Source organism: Mus caroli, chromosome 6 (assembly GCF_900094665.2).
Source record: "Mus caroli chromosome 6, CAROLI_EIJ_v1.1, whole genome shotgun sequence".
Classification (NCBI taxonomy): Eukaryota; Metazoa; Chordata; class Mammalia; order Rodentia; family Muridae; genus Mus; species Mus caroli.
The window spans coordinates 32,998,947-33,013,946 of NC_034575.1; the positions used below are offsets into that span (position 1 = coordinate 32,998,947).

General features: G+C 42.1%; 1 protein-coding gene across 1 annotated transcript in view; it reads left to right on the forward strand.

Annotated features, from left to right (window-relative positions):
• The first annotated feature begins 1,284 nt into the window (after positions 1–1,284).
• The window catches only part of Ttc26 (tetratricopeptide repeat domain 26), a 42,922-nt gene continuing 29,206 nt past the window's right edge, over positions 1,285–15,000 (forward strand). Inside the window, exons 1-7 of the mRNA XM_021164800.2 lie at positions 1,285–1,398; positions 1,866–2,003; positions 5,062–5,154; positions 7,243–7,357; positions 9,485–9,534; positions 10,900–11,045; positions 14,426–14,597. Of these exons, the coding sequence (XP_021020459.1) occupies positions 1,396–1,398; positions 1,866–2,003; positions 5,062–5,154; positions 7,243–7,357; positions 9,485–9,534; positions 10,900–11,045; positions 14,426–14,597 (717 nt within the window). The 5' untranslated portion in view covers positions 1,285–1,395. The remainder of the gene's footprint in view (positions 1,399–1,865; positions 2,004–5,061; positions 5,155–7,242; positions 7,358–9,484; positions 9,535–10,899; positions 11,046–14,425; positions 14,598–15,000) is intronic.

Sequence of the window (15,000 nt, forward strand, 5' to 3'; positions counted from 1 at the left end):
TATATATGTGTATATATAAACAAAGCAAAACTATATATATATATATATATATATATATATATATATCAACTAAATTAATGCTGCTCTGGAGTAAATACTCCATTCTTGCTTTAATTGTACACACATTTTTATAGTTTCTAATTGTGTATAGGTGGGTTGAAGAACCAGCCTGCCTCCATCCTAGACTTAAAAAGCCCATTTATAGCTGGGTGTGGTGGCACATGCCTTTAACATGAGCACTTGGGAGGCAGAGTCAGGCAGATCTCTGTGGGTTCCAGCCAGCCTGGTCTACAAAGAGAGTTCCAGGATAGCCAGGGCTATTACACAGAGAAATCCTATCTTGAAAAATAAAACAAAAAGCAAATCAAAGCCAAAACAAACCAAACAGAAGTCACCTTATAGTAAAAACAAACTAGGTTCATTCCTGCTTATGATTAAACTTTTGTTTCTCAGATTGAGCTATGCCTCACCTATAGCCTTAACTACAAATGGTTCTGTACTGACCGTTCCAAGAATGCCAAATCATGCCATTGTTTCTAAAAGTTGTTTAGAACCATCTTGCAACTCTACCTTTGTTTCAGAAGGTTTTATAACTACCTTGTTATGGCTATCTGTTGTTATGCCCACCTTGCAACCATGACTGTTTCAGGAGGTAGTTAGGACTAATTTGTTATTGTTATATTCTGCTCTTATAACACCTCTCCCTCCTGTTTTCCCCACTTCACCCCCGCAACCCCCATGATCTATAAAAACCTGTCTTCCTCACATCCAATGCTGATCTCTCCAAACTGGCCTTAGAGAGAAGCGGTCCGTGTACACGAATAAAAAAGCTTGCTTTAATTAATTTGGTCATGATGATTTGGGGTGGTGGTCTTTCTCCTCCCATCTTTGGGGTTAACATTGTCTCGAGGAAATATTTTGGTATCACTTCTGCCTCCAAACTATCCTTTGGTTCAGCAGGTACCAGCAGAAAACAGAGACAAAGTAAGAGACAAGCGGAGCTGTTGTCATTCTCACCCTAGGCAAAACGGAAGTGGTCCTTGAAAATTACCTTCCCAAGAAACTTGCGTTTGAAATATACTTCCTAGTTGTAATAGTACTTCTAAATCGCCTTTTCTTAAACTGCATTCCTAAGCAGAGACACAAGCACATTTTCATCCTCAGCACAAACAACAAGGATCCGCTCCCTTGAGAGAAGCACCTACTCTTCCAGCTGCGGAAACACAAGGAACCAAGAAGCTGAGGACATTGGTCTTGGGCGAGCCCTTTCTCAGAAGGACCAGCCTCCTGGCGGCGTTGCCGTGGAGACGGAGCTCGCTGTGTGGATGTGGCAACTCGCCGAAGCACAGCCTTTGCAGACTATCTGCAGCGGGGGCTCACAGGACCGACGCCAAGATGGTTAGTGGCTCTGAATAGTAAGGGTGGGGGGTTTTGAATAGGTTTGTACCTGGGTTTAGAGTTCTCAACGCACTGTTGGATAGAATCTAGGTGCGTCTCTAGAGGGCGATCCCTTTATCCCTCCAGTGTTTCCACCGGGAATAGGGAGGGATGCGAAGAAATATATGTACCTCGATGCTCTGTTACCTCCTGCTTCTTCATTTCCTGATATTAGACTGTGAACTGGAAAAAAGAATCTTGGAAGACCTAGGTAGTAGAAGCTGCGTGAGTGTTTGTCTCTTATGGATAAAGTTGTTGGAAGTAGCTATTCGGTACCCCTTCAGTAGTAGGTAATGGTCCTTTTACTAAAATGCACAATAAAAAAAGAATCTGATGGTAAGGGTGTGACAGGTAGATCTGACTGAGAGCTGTTACCCTCAGTTTAAAAATGACTTTTGATAGAACAGTCTTTGCTATTTGTTTTACAGATGCTTTCAAGGGCCAAACCCGCTGTGGGCGGGGAGTCACCGCACACTGACAAAAGAAAGAAGAAAGGGAGGAAGATTCCAAAACTAGAGGATCTACTTTCGCAGAGAGATTTCACTGGCGCTATTACCCTATTGGAGGTAATGTCCAAGGAAAGTTTACTTCTCAGTCTTGTGGATGGTGGGTTGAATGCTGGTTACTATGCTATTGGGACAGGTGGGCACAATATGGGTAATCCAAACAAACATAGCCAGATGCATATTCCAGACTCCAAGTTAACTATAAACCTGATGAAATACAAAACATTTTGGACTGGAGAGATGGTGCGACATTTAAAAGTGCCGGCTGCTTTTCCAGAGGACCTTAATTCCCAGTACTCACGTTCCTGCTCACAGCCATTAGTAACTCAAATGTTAGGAGATTCAAGGCCTTCTGGCTTCCTTCAACAAACATATGGTGCATAGACATACATGAAGACAAAACACTTGTACACATAAAATTATTATTTTTTAGTTCCACAAATGGTGAATCTAACCTAAAAATACAGTATTACATTTAACAGTGTCAATTCACACATTATTTACCATAAATACTGGGTGATTTGTAACTTCTTCCTATTTACATTTTGGTAAAAACAAATAAGTGATTTTTACTATTTACAGTTTAAAACTATTGTAAACCCATAAAGCATTTCAAGTCTGTATGGCAGGATCATTTTTTTTAAACCAATGCTAGGTATGAATCTCCCTTTTTAATATGCATTGGAAGTACCAAGGATAGTTAGCTGTTTCTGTTTCTAGGCGATTGCTTTACTGATTTGAATTCACTAGCTCCGCAGTGATGCACAGGAAGCTGCATGTTGGGTAAGTAGTCTGAGAAATCCTTCTGACCTAAAGTTGTCCTGGGAGGCTGAACTTTGAGAAACTGCTTGTGGAAAGCACTCGGTACAGAAGAGTGCAGGGTGCACCAAGGGATGCAGAGTTTGACAGCCTGGTCCAGTTATCCTGTGCTGTAACCTATTGTATCACATTTTCCACCGGCCACATTAATGTGAATCTACGGTCATGTAACTCTGAAACCGTCCATACTACTTGTTTGATTAGTTTTATGCATGTTTCTCAGTGAAACATACATGTAAGAAGAACCCTATGTGTCTTGCTAGTGCTTTGATATTGAGTCCACTTGTTTAGCTCTCGTGTGTCAGCTGTCATCTTTGGCAGTAGGTGAGTTGCCTTGGAAGGACCTTCTAGCAGTGCAAGTCAGAGGACTGAATACCATGTACATGTCTATTTGTTGTTGTTTGTTTTTAAGACAGGGTTTCTCTGTATAGCCCTGGCTGGCCTGGAACTCACTCTGTAGACCAGGCTGGCCTCACATTCAGAGATCTGCCTGCCTCTGCCTCCTGAGTGCTGGGATTAAAGGCGTGCACTGCCACTTCCTGGCTGTCTCATTACTTTTTAAAATTAGCTTACAAACTAGCAGACTTCTCTAAAGCATTTCATTGACAGTTTTAATTGCCCCTCCCCTCCCCTCCTCTTCTAGTCGCTCTTCTGACTTCCTACTGCATACCCCTCCAAACATTCCCATCCCCATTTATTTCCTCTTGCATTTTCAAACTAAAACATTAAAAAAACTTATGTCTAGTTTGTATCTGCATGTGGGTATGTGCACCCAAATGCAGGTGCCCACAGAGGCCAGAAGAACTGGATGCCCTAGACCTAGAGTCACATAAAGCTGTGAGCTGCCTTATGAGGGTTCTAGGAACTGAACTCGGGTCCTCTTGAAGAGCAGCAAGAATTAAAAATAAAAGTACCGGGCTGATTAAAGATGAAAATAAAGCAAACCAAAAACAGTACAAACAAACAAACAAACAAACAAACAGCTTAGGGGCATTGAGGGTTTATTTGGCCTATAATTCCTGGTTGCCATTTGTATTGAGGCAAGTCTGTGCAGGGACTTGAAAGCTGTCCTGCTTGCAATTCTATACACTATTACCTCTGTATAAGGAATTCACTTTACACCCAAAGAAGCCCTGGGTTTTGGTTTTGTTTCTTTGAGACAAGATGTCTGTTTAAGCAGGCCTTAAACTCACTATGTAGACCAGGCAGGTCTTGAACTCATGAGATTCATCTACTTCTGCCTCCAGAGTGCTTGGATTAAGAATGTGCTCCACCATGTCCAGCTAAGCATTTACACCTGTGCCCAGCACCCATGCCCAGCTCCCTAGGTTGTTTCAGTCAGGGTCTTTATCACAGTAGAATGAATGAAACTAGGACACATGGTAACTGAGAATCATTCTCAGCTCTGTTCTCTGCAATAACATTTATTTATTATTAGCCGAGGAATTCCTAAGGTTGTTTTGTTTTGTTTTCAAGATTTATTTATTTATTTTATGTGAGTACACTGTCACTGTCTTCAGACATACCCCAGAAGAGGGTGTCAGATCCCATTACAGATGGTTGTGAGCCACCATGTGGTTGCTGGGAATTGAACTCAGGACCTCTGGAAGAGCAGTCAGTGCTCTTAACCACTGAGCCATCTCTCCAGCCCCCTAAGTTTTTATAATGGACGCAAAAGGCTGTCTTCTGGACATCTTTAGCTCTTCTAGTCTGTAAGTTAGCCTGACTAGGCTAACAGGATGCTTTCATGGCCTGTCTTCAGAGAAGGTTTATGAATTGTTAATATTGTGTTGTGTGCACATGTGAACAGAATAAGATGGAAGTGTGAGATTGGATGCAGCAGAGCCCAGTGGTGGGAGCCTGGGCTTTGGAGGCAGACATGAATTTAAGTCCCATTAGCACAGGGAGCAGCCATAAGATCTTAGAAGCATTGCTAGGCCTCTAACCGTTGGTTATTTGGTTATTTATATAGCTTTTGAGCATCATCCAGAATTATTAGATAACTCACATACTTTCTGGAGAAAGGTGCTAACAAACACAGAAAAAAAATCCGGAATATCTGGGGGGCGGGGGGGGGGGATGGAGTTGTATGCCAATTAGAACATTACTGTGCCGATTCCTGTCAGTGCTGGCTTAGCTGAGCTTCGAGTATTGTCCAGCCTCTATTAGCATTCGGTGTGTTTATCAGTAACTCAGCATACCTTTACCAAGCCAAGCCAAGCCCAACACCCCAAAGCTTTTACTAATAAAATTGTGTTTGTTTTTGTTTTTTTCATGAAATTTTAATGTGAATGTGAAGTTCAAGCGCCATGTTGGGGAGCAAGAAGACGACAGTAACTTATGGATTGGATACTGTGCTTTTCACCTGGGTGACTACAAGAGAGCTTTGGAGGTTAGTGGGGAAATCCAACCGGTGTTTACAGTGACATTATATGGTATATACTCATGGTAGCAGCCAAGCAATGCAGGAGGAAACAAAGTAAAAGGAAAGCAATTGCCCCATCTGCCTTCCCCAGCCCTATGTCTTTTAATACAGGCATCCACTGATCCTTCTTACCACACTGATTCAGGGAGGGGTGGGGAAGGTCACTGAACACATGGAATATTGTTTGGAAATCTTTTTGGAATAAGCACTCTGATACCAGTGAGGGTAGACGAGAGGAGCTGTCACTGGTGGACTGAAGCCAAGACAGCTCCTGAAGGGCTTCAGCCCCAGGTCCAGGTTATACTCTCATTTCATACTCTAAAACCATGAAGTGGTGCAGGCAAGCCAGAAGCTGCAATGACAGTCAGCAGCAGGCAGCAGGTTGTTAAGGGCAACAGCCAGTTATTTCAGCTGTGCACAGGAAATCATGCTGGCAGATAGGTAGCACAAGCAGTGCTCTACATAAGTCACTAAATCAGTCACTGTATCAGAATCTAATAACTGGTCTTTTCTACCTTATTCTGCTTCAGTGTGAAACTAGAGGAGGGAATACCTGTGGCTGGGAGTGTTTGGAAGGGTATGCAGGGAGGAGTCAGAGATAGCCTAAAGAAGGAGGGGCGGGGAGGGTCAGTTAAAACTATCCATGAAAATCCTGTAGGGAAGTGTGCTAGTTTGTAAGTTAATTTTTAAAAATAACAGCCAGGCAGTGATGGTGCACACCTTTAATTCCAGTACTTGGGAGGCCAAGGCAGGCAGAGGCCAGCCTGGTCTACAGAGTGACCTTACTCTGAGTTCAGGATACTGAGTTCCGGGATAGTCAGTTCTACATAGTCAGTTCTACAAAGAGAGACCCTGCCTCAAAATAAATTAATAAATAAATAAGTAAATGGCAGTTATTTATAAAGAAATTTTCTGCTTAACTTCTCACTTTGCTATATAATGTGTAAAGTAAAATACTTGTATAAAACCCAAAAACTATGACTAGGTATAGGACTCTAATATACTGTATGAGTATTTAACACATTTGATAGTATCATTTATGTATAATATAAGTTAGTATTATAAAATGATTTTAAATACAATCCAAAAGTAACTTTATAAAATGGTCTGACATATGAGTCTGTATCTTACTAGCCCTTCATTTTCACATGTATGCTAATGAGACTGTAACATGTTAGCATTCCAATGAGACTGAACTCAGGGTCTGGCACATATCAGGTGTGCATTCTACTATTCAGCTATACCTCTGCATTTCACAGTCATTTAAAAATAATTGATTGGGGCTGGTGAGATGGCCCAGCAGTTAAGAGCACTGACTGCTCTTCCAGAGGTCATGAGTTCAAATCCCAGCAACCACATGGTGGCTCACAACCATCCTTAATGAAAAACAAATAATAAAAAACCTATGGGCCAGAGCCAGCGGGGCTGGAATGAAAGGGAAGGGGGTGGGGAATAAAGGAAAAAAGTGATTGATTGATTGATTGATTGATTTTAGGTGCATAGGTATGAGTGTTTTGCCTGCATGTGTGTATGTGAACCAGGTTCATGCCTGGTACCTGTAGAGACCAAGAGGACATTGGGTCTTTTGGAACTGGAGTTACAGATGAGTGTAAGCAGTCATGTGGGTGCTGAAAATCGAACCTGGGTCCTCTGCAAGAACAGTCAGTGTTCTTAGCCATTTCTCCAGAAGTCCCATCTGTATGTCTTTTTTGTTTGTTTGTTTGTTTCTTTCTTTCTTTCGAGCTGCATGTCTTTTTAAGTTAGCTAAATATATTTCAGTTGTTTTAATTTCTGAAGGCTTCTAAGTAAGACATTTTAAAAATGAGGAAAATGCAAAGTGTAAATATTACATACAAGAAACAAAGTGTAAATTCTGTGTCTAAGAGGCCTGTCTGGGTAGAACCACACATGAGCGGACCCTCTTCCTGTAGATAACGGCTGAGAGGATGTAGGAGCCCCATAGTGTGAGCTACTCTGAGAGAGAGAACTCTCCTTCCTAGAGAATGGACGCTTGCTTTACTGTCGAGCACGACCATCACCAAATGTCTGTTTCAGGAATATGAAAACGCAACGAAGGAGGAAAATTGCAATCCAGAAGTGTGGGTGAACTTGGCCTGCACCTACTTTTTTCTTGGGATGTATAAACAAGCAGAAGCTGCTGGGTTTAAAGGTAAAGTGAGCTTTTTATATATCACTTTGACTTAATGGCCCATTCACTGCTGTAATTCCTACTGTCTTATGGTGAGTCTTTGCTTTGTACCTACTTTTATCTTTGCTTCTAATGTGTGTGTCTTATAGATAATTCAACTTACAGTTGAAACTTTATTTTTAAATCCAGTCTTGCAGTCTTTGCTTTTTTTTTTCCTGGGTGCTGGAGACTTAGTCCAAGGCCAAATGCTTGTTGTACTTGTAGTACTCTACTACAGAACTAAACCTCAGGCATGAGAGCTGAAAAGTAACTTTGCTATTCATAAACTTCAATAGCTGTGAAAGTTAGTCCCTGGCTGGGATCAGATGGGGCAAGGTGGCTTTACAAGGTGCCACAGGTGGCCCTCAGATGAGGGCAGTGGTTAGGAGCGTTGGCTCGGCTACTCTGCTGTGGGACTTATTGCTTACAGTGAGAAGCCTGGACGCCAGCCTAACGATCCCCACCTGAAGAGGCTGGCGGACTCCCCACCTTAGAAGCTGCTCGTCAGAGTTGCCAATGAACAGTCATTAGCAGACTTGTGATGAAAGAGAATTAGAGAGCAAATCAAATGAGACTTAAGGAAACCTAGAGAAAGTGGGCAAGGGAATATTGATTAAGATATTGTAAGGGGGGGCTGGTGAGATGGCTCAGTGGGTAAGAGCACCCGACTGCTCTTCCGAAGGTCAGGAGTTCAAATCCCAGCAACCACATGGTGGCTCACAACCATCCGCAACGAGATCTGGCTCCCTCTTCTGGAGTGTCTGAAGACAGCTACAGTGTACTTACATATAATAAATAAATCTTTAAAAAAAAAAAAAAAAAAAAAGATATTGTAAGGAAGGTGGGTGTGGTGGCACATGCCTTTAGTCTCAGCACTCTGCAACCAGAGGCAGGTGGCTGAGTTCAAGGCCAGCCTGATCTACAGAGTGAGTTCCAGGACAGTCAGGGATACATAGAGAGACCTTGTTCCCACCACCACCAAAATAAATTGTTTTGATTTTCAGGGTAGAATTCATGTTTATATGTATAAAACTTACCCATTTTTCAAGGAAAATGGGGAACTTAAAATGACTCTTAATTTGTACCCCATTTTTCATATACACTAGTGTAAGTTTTCCAAATGTAATCAATCACCAGGTCCCTTGGGACACTACCTGTCATGTTTGTAAGACTGTGTACTGAGACAGTTGGTAGGCACATGGAGGATGCGTGCAGAAGCCACCTTCATTTCTTTACTCACATGCCTTTTTCATTTCTTCATGCATTGATGTATGATATTGTTCTAGAAAAGAGATATAGAATTGGTTGTCCAGAATTGGAAAATTGACAAGACTACAAATAAGACTGGGACTTGAAAGGGATTTAGCCTTTTTCTTAGCTGCCTGTTTAAGGGTGGCACTTAACTAGGGTAGAAGATCCCAGGGAAACATGAGAGTATAATTTTGGATCTAGGAAAATGTGGGAGTTTAATTCTGGAAGGGGGGATTTCAGGAGGAATTGATAAAGATCCCTGGGGTGAATGGCAAAATGTGGGTGGATGCATGTGTGTTTTCAGGTGGCAAGAACTCTTACCAGTGTTTGGTTCAGGGTGTGCACGGCGCAGAGGCAGACCAGGCTGTGCGTGTGCACTGCTGTGCTGTAGGACATCACAGCAGTGTCAGGGTACAAGTCGGAGTGGAGAGCAGGACTTAGAACAGCTAGCTGCCTTCTCGCTCTTGTGCAGCCCTGCAGGTGGGGACCAGATGGTTTATTCTAGCAGACACGTAGAGCTAGGTTAGAATTGGGGCAGTCCACCTGAGACTCATCTCATCCCGACAAGGGACTAAGTTTCATAGACCATTGAGCTTTTTCCCCCAAGATTTTTTATTTATGTGAGTGCTTTGCCTGTGTGCTCCCTTGGAGGCCAGAAGAGGGCACCAGATCTCCTGGAACTGGAGTTACAACAGTTGTAAACACATGAGTGAATTTGGAACTGAACCTAGTCCTCTGCAAGAACAGAAGTGCTCTTAACCACTAAACCATCTCTCCAGCCTAATTTCAGTGCATATTGATAGCTGTTATTTTAAAACCCCATGTTTATCAAACAACATGGTTCTTTTTTTCCCCCAGCTCCAAAAAGCCGGCTCCAAAACCGCCTACTGTTCCATCTGGCTCACAAGGTAACCATGTTCTCATTCCACATTTCTCGCTTTAAAAGCATTTTCCTCTCTTCCCTTTGCCAACAGCAGTGGAAATACTTAACTGGAAATTTCTGTTAATGTTGCTAAATTGTTTTATAGAAAGCTAATTAAGTCACAAACAAGTAGCATATAAAAATATATGCATTTAGCTGGGCGGGGTGGCACACACCTTTAATCCTAGCACTCGGGAGGCAGAGGCAGGTGGATTTCTGAGTTCGAGGCCAGCCTGGTCTACAGAGTGAGTTCCAGGACAGCCAGGGCTATACAGAGAAACCCTGTCTCAAAAAACCAAAAAAATAAAAACTTAAAAAAATATATGCATTTAAAAATTTTACAACCTAACTGTTCCTATTATTTTACAGTGTTAAGAATTAAACCCAGGGCCTTGTGCATGCTGTTCATGTGCTCTGCTCTTGGCTTTGAGAGGTGATTTTGCTATGTTGTGCAGGCTAACCTAAAACTTACTGCACAGCTCAAGATGACCTCAGACACATAAGTTTCCTGCCTTAGCCTCCTAGCCGCTGGGGTTAAAGGCACACACCACCACACAAGGGCCTGTAACTGCCATCTGACTGTTCTGTTTATTTGTCCCAGATGATCAAAATGCCATCTCTTTTTTTCCTTGTATCCTTTTTGCATTGATTTTTTAAAAAATTTCCATGTTTGCCCTCTGTTAGCTTGTTGTTATGTATACTTTTAATAGTACTTGATAGGTTTCTATAGCTTATGTTCTTTACATGTTGAAGGTTTTTTGGTTGTTGAGGGTTTTCCCTTTTCGTTCTGTTGTTGTTCATTCCTTGTAGGGCTTCAATAATATGTACCTATGCAAACAGTTTCATTGTGTCACAAGTAAACACTTCTATTTCTCTCTATTCTTTGAGGAAATTTCTTACTAATTTTTTTGGAGCCATGTCTAATCATGTATTAAATCCATCCATGTACTTAGTTCTTAATTTCAATTGTTGTGGTCTTTCCCAGAATTTATATTTTAATTTTAAAACTTTTACTAAAACTTCCTAATTTCAGGCAAAGAATTGTCAAGGGGTGAGGGCAAAGAAATAGGAAGAAAGAAAGAGAAGAGAGAAAAGAAAACATAAGAAGGGGAAAAATAAATAGGGTGGAGATATAAGTAATAAACCATAGCTGTAATGTGTGGCCTTTCTGTTCCCAAGGCTCTGTCTTCAGAGATGTTGTCATCTTCCTCTACAGCAGGCCCAACAAGTTAAGGAGCTAAGAGATGAAGAAAACAGGGATGCAGGGCCAAAGCGGTGTTCAGGCCTCCATCACCTGTGATTCTCTCTCACTTGAATGTGAATTTCTGCCTGTCTTTTCTCACAATTGTAGTTTAATGATGAGAAGAAATTAATGAACTTTCATCAGAATCTTCAGGATATCAAGGAAGACCAGCTTAGTTTGGCCTCAATCCACTACATGCGATCCCATTACCAAGAAGCTATTGATATATACAAGCGGATCCTGCTGGACAACAGGTCTGTGCTCTTTTCTGATCACTTTAAATCTCTGTCATTTTATTCTTTGTTCCCAGTTTGGCTTAGAACCTAGTGCCTTTAGATCCAGTACGACCATGTGTTCAAATCCATCTCACTGATAATCCAATGAGGTTAAGAATGCCTTGTATATTGTTCACATCAGACTTTCTCTACCCTTTTTCTTTGGTTGTTTTTGCTCTTAGTTTTATTATTTTATGTGTATAGGTGTTCTGCCTGCATGTATGTGCATCAAATGTGTGCCTGGTATCTGTGGAGGACAAAAGAAAGCATCACCTTGTCTAGAACTGGAGTTACATATGGTTGTGAGCTGCATGCAGGTATTAAGAATAGAACCTGGGTCCTCTGGAAGAGGAGGCAGTGCTTTTAACCACTGAGCCACTTCTCCAGCTCCTTTGTTTTTTGAGACAGGTTCTTACTATCTGTTGTGGACCTCTTATGTAGATCAGGTTGACTTTGAACTTACAGATCTCCTCCTGCCTCTGCCTGCAGAGTACTGAGGTTAAAGGCGTGCCCTCATGCTTGGCCTCAGCCTTTTCACTGGCATCCCTCCTTTGTAAGGAGCCGTTTAAATGCCTTCCAAATTCCCGTAAAATATATAAACGGATGTGTTTATTGATCACTGTATAATATATATTTATTTTATGTATATATTTTTTTAAATTTAAATTTTTGGAAATTTCAAACTTGTTACTTTCTATGCTATCCTTTTCTTATTCTTTAATCTTTTTTTACAATCCAGACTTTATCCCCTTTCCAGTCCACCCTCTTACTGTTCCACACACCCTCAACCCCTGCCATCTCCAAGAGGATATCTCCACCTACACCCTCCCTCCCCACCAGATCTTCCCACTCTCTGGGGCCCCCAGTCTCTTGAGGGTTAGGTGCATCTTCTCTGACTGAGTCCAGACCCGGCAGTCCTCTGCTGTATGTGTCAGGGGCCTCATATCAGCTGGTGTATGCTGCCTGTTTGGTGGGTCTGAGAGATCTCGGGATCCAGGTCAGTTGAGACTGCCAGTCTTCCTCTAGAGTTACCCTCCTTCTCAGCTTCTTCCAGCTTTTCCCCAGTTCAACCACAGGGGTCACAGGTTGCTTGTTGGGCCTTTTGGAGGGCCATCATGATAGGCCCTTGTTTGTGAGCACTTCATAGCATCAGTAGTAGTGTCAGGCCTTGGGTCCTCTCCCTGAGCTGGATCGCAGTTTGGGCCTGTCACTGGACCTTCTTTTCTCAGGCTCTTCTCCATTTTTGTTCCTGCAGTTCTTTCAGACAAGAACAATTCAGGGTCAGAGTTGGGTTTTTTGTTTTTTTGTTTTTTTGGTTTTTCGAGACAGGGTTTCTCTGTATAGCCCTGGCTGTCCTGGAACTCAATTTGTAGACCAGGCTGGCCTCGAACTCAGAACTCCACCTGCCTCTGCCTCCCAAGTGCTGGGATTACAGGGTGTGCACCACCACGCCTGGCTTGTTTGTTTGTTTGCTTGTTTGTTTGTTTGTTTTTGGGTCAGAGTTTTTGACTGTGGGATGGCAACCTCACCCCTCCACTTGATTCTATCTTTAAAAATTAATAATAATTTATAAAATATCAACAAAAAGAATGTATTATTTAAGCCTGGCCATGGCATCATACTAGTGTAATCTCACTACTTAGGAGGCAGAAGACACCTCTTATGGCCTCCATGGCACCAGGCTCATACATGGGGTACAGACATATTTGTTATTAAATGAAAATCCCAGTTTCCAAATGTGGGCTACATCCCTGTGAATTGTGACCAGGAAGGCCCTAAAGGCCCCTGAACAATACAGGATGTTGCCATTGCTTTTGGTTACCTACTAGAACTAGATGTCTTAGTATTGAAGAGTCACATATTTTTGTTGCAAGATACAGAGGAATATAGCTGGGACTGAGCTAGAAGCTTCCTCTCCTGGTGTCTTAATCACTGTTCTATTGCTCTGAAGAGACATCATGACCAAGACAACTTATAAAAGCATTTAATTTGAGGGTTAATTACAGTTTCAGAGGGCGATTCCATGAGAGTGGAGAGCATGGTGGTGGGGGTGGGGATAGCTGAGAGTTTACATTTTATGACAACAACAGAGAGAGAGAGAGAGAGAGAGAGAGAGAGAGAGAGAGAGAGCGCGAGCGAGAGCACTAATTGAGAATGAACTTGGGCTTTTTGAAACCTCAAAACCTTCTCCTAGTGACACACCTCCTCTAACCAGACCACACCTTCTAATCTTTCCCAAACAGTTCCACCAACTCTGGACCAAGAATTCAAATCTATATGAGCATATTTGATCCATTCTCACTCAAACCAAGACACCTGACTAGCTTTCACGGTGCTGGAAGGTTCTATGCCAATTGCTGGAAGAAAATTGTCAACATTCTTCCTCGGCTGTGTGTGCTGTGTGCTAAACTACCAACATGCTAGGCAAGATTGCCCACAAGTGCAATAGTGGTAGCAATGTCATGGGGCAACGACTGCCTTCTGGTTGGATCTGAGGACTTTTCCTCAGTGAGAATTCTGTTCTGGTTCTGTAAAACTGGTTAAAAGCCCATGACTCTAAAAGTCGCTTCCTCTCGTAGAGAAGCTACCGTTGTTGCTTTTGTACAGGGATGTGATGTGCCTCTCAAACTACCTTTTAGATGGTTAGACACATAGATTAGATTAGGGAAGAAAGTAGAAAAGAAGGTGAGAGGAAAGGGTGTTGACGAATGCTGCCCTCTGGGTATCTTGAGTTCCCTTGAATGCTCCAAATCCCAGTACAGAGTAGGGGATGCTCACAAAGCTCTGCCCTTCCTTCAGAATTTATGATCAGTTGATAGCTGCTGGGGAGGAGGCGTCACCTAGGGAAATAGAAGCAGTCAATAGCTGCTGTTGGAAGAGAGGGACATTTCTGTTTGTGGTTATAAGTCCACTGGGAAGTTGCCCATGTTCCTATAAATGACCCCTCATCCTTGCCTTTATAAGTAACCCTGATTAAGCTCACTGACACACACACACACACACACACAAACACACAAAAAAAAAAAAGAGGAAGGAGATGAGTGAAGAGACAAGAAAGTATAATGTAAGGCGAATACCATCAAAATACATGTGTGTATGTGAAAATGGCATAAACAAACCAATTATGTATAACTAATATATACTAGTAAAAACTTTAATAAAAGAGAAGTATCTCAAATCCGGTTTAAAGACATTCAAGCATTGAACTCAAAAGGAGAAAGACACTGTCCTGATTATATCTTGCTTTCTTCCTTCCATGGCAGATCCTTGGCCTCTCTGCTTTGCCTTATTGTTCACTTGAGCCTTGCAGTTAGACATTTCTGTGACATATACTTCATCATGAGTCTTTCCTCTTACAGGGAATACCTGGCCCTCAATGTGTATGTGGCCCTCTGCTACTACAAACTGGATTACTATGATGTGTCTCAAGAAGTCCTGGCTGTTTACCTTCAGCAGATTCCTGACAGTACCATCGCCCTCAACCTTAAGGCCTGCAATCACTTTCGCCTTTATAACGGCAAAGCAGCTGAGGTAGGCCACGGATGTGTTCCTATTAGCTCAGTTCTAGTGGGAAGTACTTCATAAGCTCTAGGACCTACAGCTCTGTATTAATGCTCCTTGGTTATTGCCAGTGTGATTCTATAACTAAACAATTCTATGAACTTTTTTTTAGACAGGGTCTCACTATTGACTCGGGTTGTCCTCCAGCTCCCTCTGTAGACCATGCTGACCCTGACCTCACACAGATCTGCCTCCCTTTCCCTCTGAAGTGTTGGCATTAAAGGTGTGCCACAAAATGCCTTGCCCTACATGAACTTAAAAAACAATGTCCTAAAAGGAATTTCATTTCTGAATGATCTATGTTGTATCTAGTGTATTTTAGATAGTTTTACCTAGATGATGTATGTTAATATAAATGTTTAAAACCAAGTGC